The sequence below is a fragment of the Mixophyes fleayi genome, chromosome 8 (assembly GCF_038048845.1).
Source record: "Mixophyes fleayi isolate aMixFle1 chromosome 8, aMixFle1.hap1, whole genome shotgun sequence".
In the NCBI taxonomy this organism is placed as follows: domain Eukaryota; kingdom Metazoa; phylum Chordata; class Amphibia; order Anura; family Limnodynastidae; genus Mixophyes; species Mixophyes fleayi.
Genome location: NC_134409.1, coordinates 27,874,396 through 27,889,784, shown reverse-complemented (window position 1 = coordinate 27,889,784; position 15,389 = coordinate 27,874,396). Strand labels below are relative to the sequence as shown.

Genomic DNA, 15,389 nt, shown 5'->3' with positions numbered 1-15,389 from the left:
TAGAAAACATCAGCACAATGAATATATATTAAAACACATGAGTTATGTCAGACTTATGTCAGACATGCATGTATGTAGTGATCACTCCAGCTAATCTGCTTGTTTTCACACCAAATTGTCAACACACAGCAGTGTCATGACCAGCCAAAATCACTCTAAATAACCAAAAATGAATCCTATCAAGCAAAGCAGAATTCTGGTTGGCTGATGATCCCCAGTGACGGGTGTGAGGGATCAGCTGACCTATGAAATTAATGCAAACATGCAGGGCACCGTGCAATGTGACCGTTCGGCCTACCCCTCAACCAAAAAACTAGATCTGTCCAATCCAGAGCTGCGTCTGCTTATTACAGTTCAAAGCGTTCAGTAGTCGGGCTTAACAACTGGACTGTGGCCACCAGTCAAGAAGAAAAAGTAGTGAAACAAAAAATATTTACATTAATGGTATAAAAACAAAACAAAAAAAACCCACAACAACAATGCATTCACAGTGGGGATGCAGTGACTACTATATTTTATTTATTCATTAATATTAATTGTATACGTCAAAGGATTTAAAGAACAGGCCAGCCTTTATCACTAATTCCATGTGACATCTTTATTATCTGCTGAGAAACCGATTTGTCAAGGTTCTCTCGTCATTTTCAATCAGGAATCACATGTATTTAATCAGGGCTAATTTAAGATTATCCAAGCATAATATAGTTTATTGGGACACGAGGATGACCAGGCTGATCTACAATAGGTTACAAGACCAGTTAATCTAGCTTTGATAGCATACTCGCCTACTCTCCCAGAATGTCTAGGAGGCTCACGAATTTCAGGGAGCCCTTCTGGATTCCCAGGAGATTAGGACATCCTCCTAAATTTGTGTCATTAGGTCTGACTGCTGTCAGAGGCCATTATCAGTGACACTGCGCAGTACATCACCTACCATGGTACAAAGACCACAAGAATCCACAGACTTATAGTCCCATCATAAAGGAATGTTAGCAAACCCAGACAAAAGGATCGTTCATGAAGCTCATTGGTCATAGAACACACCAGCAGCTGATGTGGAGGTAGAAGTTAGTCGACTAATATGGAAGCTGCAGTATAGCAATTTATAAAACATTAAAGCTTGGTAATCTTTATTTAGCCGATAGTAATAGATGCAAAACTTCCTGAGAACATTTTAATGAGTGGGAATTCCCATTTCCTACTGAACTCATAGCTGTTCTCATAATAAAACAGTAGGGTGAGAAACTGGACCTCATCCAGGAATGGCATAAAGAGATGGAAATGTAAAATGCTTAAAAAGAAATCATGAAGCTGCCATTTGAGGAATCAGATATATATATATTTTTCCCCCCAGAAAAGCCAGACCATGGTTTGGTATAAAGACGAACCAAGCAACGGGCGACCATCCCACACTTCCAAGAATATGCCTGCTTAAATGGAACGCAATTACATGCCAAATGTAAACTACAATTATCTACTTAGGAGCTGTGCGTAGCATGACAGTATTCCTGATCAGACACCCACACAACAATCTGGAGAGAAAAGGCTGTTGCTTGCCTGCTATTCTATTTCAATGAACTCACATCCAAAGGGAGCAGCGAGATAAAAATACATTGAAATGTACACACTGGCTGATTGCGCTGAAAGCTTCAGCAGGCTCGTTCTTTAGGCACTAGGTTTGTTATCTTTGGTAGTGAGAATTGTGGTAATTAGGCACTGTTAGGCCAAATCCAATGCCTCCAATGTCATTAACGGTTTCTATTTATTTCTCACCCCAACTGACAATTTCGTGATATGGTAGCTGTTATATTTGTAAAGCGGAAACAAAAAAACAAAACCAAATAAAGTATAAAAGCTTATCAAAGCTTTTGTTGTGAGAAAAACAAAGTTAGCAACTAAACAGCGGCGTGAAAGTAATAAAATGTAGAACATGCAAAATAATACAATTACCACGAATAAGTAGCACATGCCACAATCTTAACTTCAGACTTTAAATAATTAAAAGTGAGAACTTTCACAGTTCAATGATCTCCTTCAACCTCCCTGAAAGACCTAAGAAATTCAATTTATTGGCGCACAATATGCCTACGCAGAACACAAGGACACAGGACAAGGCTCAGATGGGCCATATTATGGTATATGAGGGAAACCCATAACCCAAATACAGTAAGTGATGACTGTGCTTTAGGTCAGCTCTGTGCCCTATCTCCCAATAATCATCATTCACACAGATGAAGCAATGAATATCTTGTGAAGGCGGTGGGAAATTACATGCCGTCATCACACTATGGACAGGGTTGTTTAAAAGACCTATTGAACAAAGTTAGCACAGCGGTCATTGCTGTGGCCATCTTTGCACCTACTCTGGTTGTTTCTGCTGCCTCCGACTGTGGGGAAGCAGAATCCTGGCTGTTTTTCCATCAACAAGCATGATGCTAAAAAGAAAAAAACACCGGGCTTCACACAGCTACTGGTGGACAACCACATGAGTGCCAGTGTGGCATGAGAGCGTTTTAAGATTTTGGGTCTCATGGCTTTATTGTGGACAGTGGATAACGCTGTTGTCTTACAGTCATATGCAGCTATGACTGCTATTCCATGGGCAGCACGTGGCTCAGTGGTTAGCACTTCTGCTTCACAGCGCTGGGGTCATGAGGTTGATTCCTGACCAGGGCCCTATCTGTGAGGTGTTTGTATGTTCTCCTTGTGCTTCCTCCTACAGTACAAAGGCTTATCGGTGCTGACAAAATTAACACTAGTGTGTGTGTGTGTGTGTGTGTGTGTGTGTGTGTGTGTGTGTTTGTGTGTTTGTGTGTGTTGATGTGAGTGGCAAATATTCTCTGTACAGTGCGGAATTGGTTGCGCTATATAAATAAATGATGATGATCTCTCATGTAACATGTTTCCTATCTATTAGATTGTAAGCTCATTTGGCCATGGCCATCTTTACCTTCTGTTTCAGGTCTTTGTATGTCATTTGTTTATGTCATGATCACCTCAGTGCACAGCTTTGTATAAAATGCCAGCGCTTTATAACTAAAACACAATAAAAATAATGTCACTTTATGTAATTTGTTTGTGTCATGATCCCCTCCAGGCTGTATATGTCAGCCTTTTATAAAGGATGATAATAATTAATAAGGCTTGCAATATCTAAATACAGAACTGGTCACAATGGAGGCAGCCATTGTGTGAGCTTAGTCAATCTTCATGACACTGCAGCCTGTCAGTTCACTGGGAACTAGTGACATCACAGACATTTACTAATGCACATTAATGACTTGTTCTTCTGTCACAATATGCCTGCACGCACTTTACATACACAACAGGTAGACACTAACAAAGAAATGTATAACTTTGTGTAAACTTCCTAAGATAAATGGTTACAAGTTGCAGTTCTCAAAATGCCAGTTATAACAGTCATAAGGAGCCCGAGACGTTCTATTTGTTGTAAATCTAAATTCATCCACACTTTAAAGACACTTGCAGATTTTACATGAATGCCAATAGCAAAAGTTCAAAGTACTGAGAAGAATTTATTTCCATTCCCACACAGACACACATTAATGTAATAGATAAATTGAATTCCCTTGGTTTGCATTTCCTAACAATCTGATTAAAAGCTCAGTAAAGCAGCGTTTTTCTAGGAATATCACATGGCTTCCTGCTTTGAATGAGATACAGACGTTCTTCGTGTTGGGAAAACAGCAAAGAGTTCACAAGAACTATCCAGAAGGCAAAATAATAAGGCCCTCTTTCACCTTAAGGGCGGTTTAATTGGGTACGAAATGATGATTAAAAAGGTTTCTATTGTGATCAAATGCAATTATAGTGAGAATGATGTCAGAAGCATGGGCAATGTCAATAATATCCATAAAGCTTTTTTCATTTGCATTTCAAATCAGCCATTCTGCTGGCGTGATGCTACCTGCAGTGCAGCGACACGATTGTGTCATTGTGTAGCTGGGGACGGGGGCATGACGACATGTAGAACATGAGGGCCCTTCCAGTGAAGTCTGAGGACTTCAATCGAGAGATGGGCTCCAGAAGTGTGGTCTACTGTCCCAGGTGTCCAGGAGGACACCCTAAAATTCAGGAGTTTCCCGGACATCCCAGTAGAGTGGCCAAGTATTAAGTTTGTATATAAATTCCCTTTGAAAAACGCTAATATGGCTTAATGTGCATATTAATGTATGCCCGCATAGCTTACTGAAGTAAAGAAAATTGTAATGAATGTAAACCCTACTAATTCCCCATGAAGCATTGTGCCAGTCTAGCCAGTCAGATAGTGGCAATGGAAACCTGTAGCTGAGAAAATCTCAAAAACTTGTAAGAAATGTTAAATAACAAATCTATTTTAGGCATGGTACTCAAAACTACAGGAGAAAACAGGTATCCAGAAATTCTAAATCCCGGGTATTTCAGATAATAGATCCCATACCTATATATACACAAGTCTCAAGAACTTATCCAATCTGAGGGTATTTGAGATAAGCTTGTGATTGCTAAAACAAGTGTGGATCCATTCGTCATCCTAAATTATAGTTGTGCACCCGTTTTGTAATTAGCAGGGTTTAACTGTATAGAGTAGTTTCTTTGATAAGTGGCAGAGGACATTGTCGTGTGGGGCAATTCCTTGTTTTCTGAACAAAGTATTTTATTTGTGAATAATTCTGGTTGCTCCACACCTTCCAACTTATCCAATCAGGACATACAGTGTGTACCGCTTTAACATCACAATGGGGCATGACCACATCACAAATTGTGATGTAGAGGGCCCTCATGTTCTACATGTCATCATGCCCCCGTCCCCAGCTACACAATGACACAATCGTGTCGCTGCACTGCAGGTAGAATCACGCCAGCAGAATGGCTGATTTGAAATGCAAATAAAAAAAGCTTTATGGATATTATTGACATTGCCCATTGTGATTCACAATGTGGGTATGACCAGTCTCCTGACAGGCTGGACCACCTCTAAGCCCCCTCTCCTAAAAGCGCACATGCACTGCCACACATACCAGTGGCAGGTGTGTGCTCTGCAGATTGGTGAATTCGTCATACATCCCAAAATTCCCTAAGGCAGGACAGTTTTCAGTTATGTTGCTCTGTAGCTGGTAAAATTAGCCACACATTTTGCTGACACATTTCTTGCCCAGAACATAACAATGCATAGGCAGCCAACTTCCAGTTAGATTTCTGAAGGACAATTGTTAGACCTTACAGATGCTGACCACACACCCAGGCTGATCCTGCTACTCAGCCGAAGAGTGTCTCCTAAGTATGCAGAACTTACTTTCACATCCCCCCCACCCCCCCCAAAAAAAACACGTTAAAGTGAAAAACACATCATATATTTGTTTCCTGATAAGTCATTCATTCAGGTATCTTGCAAATAAAATTCAGTTCTGATGTAATCTACATGTCTCCTCTGTGTCCAAACAACATTTATGGTTCATGGGAGGGAACAACCTCAGCAATGCACAATAGAAGCAAAACAGATTTATTACCTAAAAGACACAATGAGAAAAGGCAGTGTGTTCTGACGATAGCTCATATCCCAGCTACAGCCCTTTATAAAAGTCCCATTGTATAAGGGACTAAATTGACATAATTTGGATATACAATCTGCATTTCACAAACAATCTGTATGTTTAAAAAAAAAAAACCTGCACAGACCTGAGGTTACAAATAGTTCATGAGTCATGTCATAAAATCCCAAAGGGGCTTTCCTGCCAGTGCCCTCACCTCGCATCACATGATGTACCTGGCGTCTAGTGTTCCATTCACACTGCTAATGCATCTGAAATGTGTTTTTCATGTTCTTCCACATTTAACAAAATGCTTGAACAAGTCAAGTGTGAATGAACAGTATATCCACACAACAAACAGACCGGACAGAAGCTCCTATACTTATCCTGACTTGTGCAAGCATTATTATAGGAGTTATTCAATGTTAATTAATCATACCAGCAAAGTAGAAATACATAGCGCAGGTAGACGGCAAACAGGATGTGTGGTTGTCATGGGAACAACCTGGGAATCTTGCCAAGTGGAGTGTGGCACTTTGTTACATTACCTTACCGTAGTTTTCTAGGCACAGAGCCAGGACCAAAATGCAGATCACCTTTTTGTAAATACAGTAGCTATAGTGATATTTATTATTCAAACAATGCTTCTGCAATTATCAGATGTAAGGCAAATATTTATAACCAATGTCACAACTACTGATAGAACCAGCACAACAAACTCCAAGCTTACTTTAATCTGTAGACTTTAACTAGTAAACAGCACCAGGAGGTCAGCATCCTCTCTTCCTGTGTCCAGAGGTAAAAGAATACCATTAAATAAATGTAGTGTTAGTACTGGCAAAAACAATATTGTTCTTGGGGCTGTCCGTACATTCGCCTTTAACACCCAGCAGGCAGCCATGTTTTAGGCTGACAACATTCATTAAAATACAGCCTATACACAATGCAGACCGCACAACTGGATTTTTAACTTTATTTTTTCCCAAATTGAGATGCTCACTAATACTATGTATGACAGCAATAATCTATGGCGCTCAGGCAGTGTCATGCGCCAACATTATTACAGCAATGAAATTGTAGAGTGTGCTTTGCTGTATACAAAAGAAAAAATATTTATATTTATATATATATATATATATATATATATATATATATATATATATATATATATATATATATATATATATATATATATATATACACACATACACACACCAGACATGGTTTGGACAAAAAAGAAAACAGAAAACAGCTGTGCTTATCTAAGCATAAAGGTGAATGCTTGGCATACACTCTATAGTAGAAGAGATACAACCTAACTGTACATTGAAATGTCTCTACAAACCCTCCCATGCACCCATATAGCCTCACATGTCAGCACATATAAAGTCAATATACCTCCATATAGACATACAACTAGTATAAAGCCAGTATGCTCCATATAATCAATATGCCCATGCAGCCCCTATAGTCAATATGTTCCCATATAGCTTCATATGTCCATACATATCATATAGCTTCATATGTCCATACATAATATATGGATGTCTATAAGACATCATACCATCACACTACCTCATTGGCCCACTGGGCAGGTGGGATCCTCGGGAGTAACGGTAGTATTTATTGATCCCCACTGCTTCTATCCATCTGCCCCCGCTATTGCTGCTATATAAAAGCAGATAAAGTAAAATGAAGGGATGTGAGGGACAGGCTGGGAGGGCAAGAGACGCTGTGGGGGGCATAAAAACAAAAGACAAACAGTGTGGTTCAATGTGTTACCGGGTTCCAGTCAATTAATGCCTCAACGCTGTCACTGGTTTCCAGTTAAATCACACGCTGCATTCCCATTAATATTGGTCACACAATAAGTGAAACCATTACCATGAAATTCCATGGTGATCCTGTGTCTTATCACTATGGACCAATAAAACTGCAGCTTCTGAGTATTGCTCACACACAGACTGAAGTTCCTCTTTACCAACATACAGCTGTTAAACACATCAGGACTGAGATGAGTATCATTCCGAGAATGTGCTGCAGTCATACGGCTAATTATAACCTCCTTGTTCAGGAAGACATTTCATCTTACACCCTGCACACAACCTTGGTAGCAGACATGTGAACAACGTGAAACCACACTACATACAAAGCAGCCTAGGTAAAAGGATATCACAGCAAGTGTGTCTGGCATCTCTCAATTTAGCAAATATGCCTGACTCACATCCATATTATATTGTATATTTATGGCCTTGATGTGTATACCATATACTGTAGAAGTATAGCGCTGCACAGAATGTTTTCAATGCTATGTGGCCATACAGAGCTCAGATTGAGGCTGCAGTGCTCTTTCACCGTTCCTCTCAATACGCACTTAAGTGTATTTATTATACTACAAGTCAATCGCATTATCAAAGCACTCTCAGTATTATGTGTTTCAGTATCATGCAGGAAACTAGAGGGAAATTTAAAGAACTTAGTCAACAAAAGCTATAAAATCCCACAGATAGCAAGCTTGCGAGCTGGGGCTCCTTATCTATGTCTGTATTTGTCAGGATTGTTTATTACAGTGTTGTACAGCGCTACGGAATTTGCTATATAAATATAAAATGCTTTAATAAAAAAATACATTAGTAAATGTAAGAGAGCTTATGTAGATCAGGTATAGCCCACTAATACAGTCTTTGCTAGAGCATAGAATCCTTTAGGCCCCTGTTGCTTGCAAAAAAAAAGAGCAGACTAGCCTAGCATTAGGAGACCCAGGTGAGCCATTGCTAGATCGGTGTTCTGTGGATGGGCCCTCATCCAGTTTCTGGACTTCTTCAGGGTGATGGATCAAATGATACTCCAATGGCTCTGTAAATTTATAAATTGCTTAATGTAAACGATAGTGCATGTGCCAGCCAGTCCGAGAGCCGCTGCGAATGCACAGATATATATCACAATTTCGGTCTGAAAAGTCTATGTAACACACTAATACAGTATTGGCATTTGCCACTTAGCAGCCTGTCTGCGCAAATTATAGCCTAAATTTTCTGGTATACACAAATACAAACACGCACACACATTAATTTAATATATTAAATATGGATACCAGAGAAGTCTCTCTGGGACAAACTCTTTCCCCAATCAATTATAAAGAAAATGCATATAAAAAAGAATTACAGAAAAAAGAAAACACATACATAATTACATATCAGCAGTATTTCATCCCCTATGTGCTTGATCCCAATACAACCCCAAACAAGGAAAGAAATTATCTTAATTCACTATTTCAGAGTAAAATCTAGTAAAAGTCTTACCAATAAAGAACAAAGATTAGAGAACAATCATCATCTTGTATGCTAGAAACTCAGAAACTTATAATATGTTTGATCTAGGGATACATGAAATTCACAATTTAGATTTTCTGTGGACTAATTTAAATATTAAAAAAAATAAAAATCTCTTGTTTAGAAAGCAGTATTGACATATTCCCACCCACTCTCCTATAATGTGAAAACTCATTCAATATTGCATTGTGTTTCAAGATAACATGACGAGACAATAACATTCTTTTACTTTTTTCACACGTTCAAAATTTGTTCTCAAGCGTTCTTTGGCCCATTGAGTCATTTGACCTATAGATTGTAAACTACATTTGCAAGACATCGATAAACAAAACCCTTTATAACACGGTTACACCAAACCTTGATTTGAAATTTCTCTTCTATATTAAAACTTTCAAAACAGGTTGATTGTTTTGCTAAAGGGCAACTTGCATATCTTGGCTCCTCATGACCACATTCATGAGGTTTTTAGCCAAGTGTGACCGACGTTTTAAGTTCTCACAGATTTACTTACAGACAGCAAGTTCCTAATTGTGGAAGCCCTGTTAGAAGTATAACAGTTGCTATTCTCAACTATATCTCCCAATTATTTATCTTGAATACTGATAAATGTTATTTTAACAGTTCTACAAATCTCATGATATTCTGGGTTGTAGGTGTAGTCGATAGACTTTATCCTAAACCCATGTATTGCTTTTTAGGTGATATTTCTCAGATATTGTTCCCCAGGTTTCTATACTGCTTTAGTAATAGCTCTATCTAGGACGTATTTGGTGTAACCTCTGTATAACAAATCTGCTGCACATTTCTCCGGAATTTGCAGTGAAGTTGTCCCAACCAGAACGCCCTGGCATCAATCAGCCTTACCAATGCTATTCATAGCGATTGGCTTCCTAAATAGATCAGATTGAAATTATTTAATAGTATCATCACCCAAAGTCAGATCCCAAAAAAATGAAACTCATTGTCACATCTCAAATATCTAATTAGTTACCATTGAGACTCAATGATAAAACTCATCCAGATTGTCCAATGTGCCATCCCAAACAAAATGAAACCTCCTAAAAATCTGTGCTAATATTGGACCTATGGGTGGTTCCATCTCCAAAGAAGGTAAGCTCTCATGGGCAGGGTCCTCTATTGTCTCATGTTGGTCTACTGTCTGTCTTCCTCATCTGTCCTGTCATGTCTTTTACTACATTTTGTGCAAGTCCTCACAGCTCATGTATTTGTGATTTTGTATTAATTATGTCCTATCTGTAATTGTACAGCACTCTGGAGTCTGTAGAACCTTATAAATAATAAGCTTCCCACCATCCATAAGTTGCTACTGTTCTCGGACCCCAAACGAATGGCATATCTGACAAGTGTCCCAGAAACAAATTGTGGGACTGATATTGTAGTTCCAACTCTCGACAATCACGTTGCCTGTATCTCCGCTGTAAAGAAAGAGCAATGTATGTACAAATGTACAGCAATACAGACCATAAGGCTGTATCTTTCACTAAACATGAATACCACTTAAAGACAGTAATGTTCCTTACACAAGAAATGAAGGTTTAATTTGAGTTTATTTACTTTTTGCTTTTAACTACTGATTTTGAGAGGTAAGAACACTCAATTGATACAGTGCCATGTGGCCAAATAATCTTGGAAAATCATTCTCTATTCAATTCAGCACTAGGAGTTATTCATACTGGTAATGTTTCAGTACAATGGCCCTTTAACCTAACACATAAATCAAACTCAGACGACAGCCAGATTATACAGGACTACTAGTTCTGGTACGCCTCTCCAGCTTCTGATTGGTAGGATGTATTCATAGTGGCACTCAGTGATGAAGATGGTAAGACTTAGGGCTAGATCTACAAAACTACGGGTGTGAAAAAGTGGAGATGTTGCCTATAGCAACCAATCAGATTCTAGCTGTCATTTTGTAGAATGTATTAAATAAATGAAAGCTAGAATCCGATTGGTTGTTATAGGCAACATCTCCACTTTTTCAAACCCGCAGTTTAGTAAATATACCCCTAGGTGTTAAATAAATAAGTAGACCGCCTCAGCTACATTCTATCCCCTCCCTTAAATTTGCTTATCTTTATGGGACACAAGCAAATCTCAGTTTAAACAATCCACTGCAATCTCTTTTTTTACACCAATCTGGAACAAGCCAGGATTTCCAACAGGTATTTTCGCCCCTCTGTTTAAACACTGGAGGTCGGCGGGAATAAGGGTATTGTATGACCTTAGCATAAATAAACAATAAGATTTGCTTGAAGCATCACTCAGATTTGGAAGTATGGATGTTTTCCATTTATTTACATACATAAATATTTTAGATGCCAGATTGTTTACAGTGCACCCTGTTCCCATTCACATGCACCAAGCACCCCAGGATGCAGCATTATAGCTATAAAAGTATGAAAGAACTTTCTTAACTTCTTTCCAGCTGAACGTTTCTGTTGCTTGCTATTTAAATGGAGAGTAGCTTTAGTACTCAACATAATTAATTTTCATCACCACACAATAGAATGCACCAGGGAGAGAAAACGCTACTGTGTGGCACACAGCCATGTTGCCATCCCAGACTGTGCTGAACAGCAGTTTCCCGCTAGGTATAGATATCAAAGGCCAGTTGGGTGAATGAGCAGACCTGCTGCCCTCACGCTGCCGAATTAACACATGAACCCTGGAGATCAACCTGTCAGGACAGCAGCAGAGAGCAGGATACGTTTACCAGAGGAATGTCAGCTGTCAGAAGGGAAGGAACAGGCACCTCTATTCAGGGCAGCAGATAGACACAACTGTAACCACAAGACAGAGGTTTGTGAGTCACCCAGCTCTACTAGCCAACCTGATTCTGACATACAACAGTAATGTGACACTACCGAGGAATACACACTGCTTTCATACTATGCACCTGTACATACTGTAACAGGAAACGTCCTCACTCCTGCGTGACACTGTGCAGCAGGCAGTTCACCCACTAAGAATGTGAACAACAACCCTCCAGCAGACCAGGCCAGTCAGACACCTTTTCTAGGGTTTTATATAATAAAGCTTCTATAATCATCTCAGAGGAGTAGCTGGGAATGGTCAAAGAGCTTTATATCTTCTAGAGAGGCGCAATGTATTGGTGAAATGTCGTAAAATCGTTATAGATAACACATTGGGAGAAAATTTCTGTAATGTGTACCCAGCCTAATACCCAGAGATGCAGTTTGCTGACTCTTGAATATCGGCGAGTCGCTCACAGAAGACTCGCCCTGTATCATATCCATAAAATGTTTCATTAGGATTACTAGGTGAGCTCAGCATCTAGTCAGATCTGAGTCACAGCATGATATAATGTTAGTCACAAGTGAAATTCTCAAACAGGGAGGTAATCATAAGGTTCCAAAAAATACATAGAGGAAAGTAACAGGCTTACATACAAGCAATGATATATATATATCTATCTCTACCTCTATATCTATCTCTATCTAGCAGTCAGCTATGGAATGGAGTTTGACAATGATAGTTGGAGTAATCCAGCAATAGATAGTTAGTGACTTCCTCAATTTCTGATCAGGGATTATATTTGTGAGCAAAATTAACATGTTATGTCACTTTGCTGATATAAAAAAAAAAACTTAAGACCAGAATATTATAGTTTAAACATGACTGCATGCAAGACCTAAAGTACTGTAACTAAATCTGTCCTCACAAAGCTGTGCCAGGTTTTCAGTTTTCTTGGCAATGGTCTGAAAAGTGCATTTGTTCTGACAAGTACATAGTTAACGCAAGGACATAGTTCAACACAAGGAATTAGGAAAGCAAAGTATATATTAACATATTTTTTTCCTTGTGGTAAGTTTTTCTTTAAAAAGTATTTTAGACTAGCGCCTTGTAGTTCTCAGTAGTCTATTGGTACCTTAACACTACTATATTAATACTTTGCAGTACTACACTTACATTGTATTACTTGGTTCTAGTACACAGTGCTTTCATTTTACTGTAAGGGTGGTTTAACTCTTGCTGTCAAGAAACTATTGACCAATTTGCATTCACTTACAGTGAACACAAGAGAACCGAGCAAGCAAAGAGTGTTGCTGCCACCGCACCCGACCGCAGGTGCAAGTGGAAGTGGGTAGGCAGGTCAACGGAACCAGTCAACGGAACCAGTTTCAATCCACTTTCCCATTTACACACTTTTACGAGCATTGAAAAAAATGTAAAGATTTTTAATGCCAATGGGTAATAGACCTCACCATCACAATACACAGGCAGATTAAGTAAACTGCAGTTAGTATGTACTCCATGATCGGTAAGACCACCCCATGGACCCATTCTACTTCTAGAAGTTCTAGGCTGAATAATGTTGTGCAAAACGTGAGCAAGTTGCTCATCTGGAAGCCCAGATTCTGGATTTAAATGGTGAATGTAATAACACAACACAGAAACTGGCTTGGATCTTGTTATTCAGGTTACTATTTAAACAGGAATACATCACAACATGGCTCCCCCACATCCATATTAAGATCCTGCTCCCCTGTTTATGGCTCCAACATAATACACCTTTGACCACCATGGACCAGATTTATTTTATAAGCTGATTCCCAACCAGTTAGTTTCCCCCCTCCTGGCTCTTACCTTCGCCCGCTTTCCACCCATTCGGATAACTAATATAATCTAACTTCTCATAGCCTGGGTCAAACACACATGTCTATGTCCTGCCTTTGTTTTTATATTATAATGTAACTGTATGAAAAAACCCCCGAACACATTTAAACAAATCAGCAACTGAAGTGAATGGAGATGTAGAGGAGTGTGCTGCAGGCACTCTTTACGGCCAGTGTAAAAAGTGTGGAAACACGACAGGTAAGTAGCCACTCCATTAAATATTACGGACTGGCTGATATGAATAGTAAGGGTAGTATACGAGTAGTATAATCCCACTACCAACCATGGGAATGACTCCTAAGCAAAGTTGGAAGCAGGAGTTTAGTGAAGGGCAGACAGGTGCTGGCACTAGAGAATTCAATTATGAGAACAGACAGGGTAATCGGTCACCAAGGACCGCAAATACCAAAGAGTCTACTGTCTCCTGGGTGCAGCAAATTATAAATCTGGCTGATAAGTTTGTTTAAGATTGAGGACAACTCAGTGGTCAGGAAACATCAGTACCAATAACAAAGTTAGAGGTAGAGGGAAGACCAATAAAAACTTAAACCAAGCACCTCCAAAGTATTATTTTCTTAACCCTTACCTGTGCCACATGCTACACTTGTAAGACAGAGGGATCTTAGGGGGGCTAAAAATTATGAGGCAACTGATCCAGGAAAGACAAGAAACCCTCCCGTGAGGCTAAATTATATTGGTGTTTTGTTTTGCCTTCCTCTGGATCAACACAATTACAATGTATTAATGGTAGAATGTGATGGACCCTACTATGTGTAACTATGTAATAATATGAAGTAGAAGAGTCCACAGTCTGATGGCCCGAGGTTGTGCTATGCACCAATCAACGACTGTGTGACCTAGGATTTGAAATTGAAATGATGCAGCACCTGCTCAAGCCATGGACACTTCTGTATTCGAGAAAGCAATACTGACTGAGGATCTTACTGGCAATGTTTACTTACAATCCTAGAGGTATACAGTGGCATTATAGATGTGGAGGATCTATATTCCTCATAATAAAATGTCAAAAAGAAATAAAGTAATGTTGTCATCCTTAATCCACACCAAGTAAAGTGGGTAGTGTGGATTGTGCCAAACTAGGCTACCCCTTTAAGGAACACTTACACTCCGTAAACACTTTAAACCCTTTAAAAGTTCTTGCAGAAACCACATATTATTTTGGCTTCTCTTAAAGTTTTTACAAGTCTGGTGTGAGGTTTTGTAATACTGTATTGTGCTGAACATTATTACCTAGTTCTCATACAGTCTCATATTTGAACAGAACAAGCCCCTATGTGCTAATATTATTAGAAACATTAAGAGTGCGAACAATTTCAGTATTTAAAATGAGTCAATTTACATTACAGCCATGTTAGGAGCCCATTGTACCTCTTAAAACTGTGAACCCTTTATGGTGAACACTTTAATTGTCAAATCTTCATATTATTCCTAATATTCATCTCTTAACACCAGGGTGCCTATTTATCAAGAATATATATATATATATATATATATATATATATATATATATATATATATATATATTTATTTTTTTTTAACCAAAAACCATGTGAAAATGGCTGTTTCCACATGACTATGGCAATTTTCCATTCTATAAACTGGCTACAGCAGAAGACATCAAAGATATCCTCTCCCCTGTGGCTGCAGCTCCACCTCTCCCGAACCCCATCAAACTTTTAGCTAGTACAAATGTTTGTGGGCAGCGCCCACTTAGTCCACAGCCAGGATGTCCCTGTGTACAGGATATGGCAGAATATTATAACTACAGTATATATCGGCAGCACCACCACCAGCCTCTGAAGTCACCAATCACTTTTGGATAATGTATAGTGACAACACAGCGCTT

General features: G+C 39.0%; 1 protein-coding gene across 7 annotated transcripts in view; it reads right to left on the bottom strand.

The window, feature by feature from the left end:
- RASAL2 (RAS protein activator like 2) overlaps window positions 1-15,389 on the bottom strand; it is a 210,693-nt gene that overhangs the window by 111,363 nt on the left and 83,941 nt on the right. Inside the window, exon 1 of one of the 7 annotated variants that reach the window (XM_075182216.1) lies at window positions 5,749-5,774. The exons of the other annotated variants lie outside the window; for them this stretch is intronic. Within the exon in view, the coding sequence (XP_075038317.1) occupies window positions 5,749-5,755 (7 nt within the window). The 5' untranslated portion in view covers window positions 5,756-5,774. Of the gene's footprint in view, window positions 1-5,748; window positions 5,775-15,389 lie in introns of those variants that run through there. 7 annotated transcript variants of the gene reach the window in all.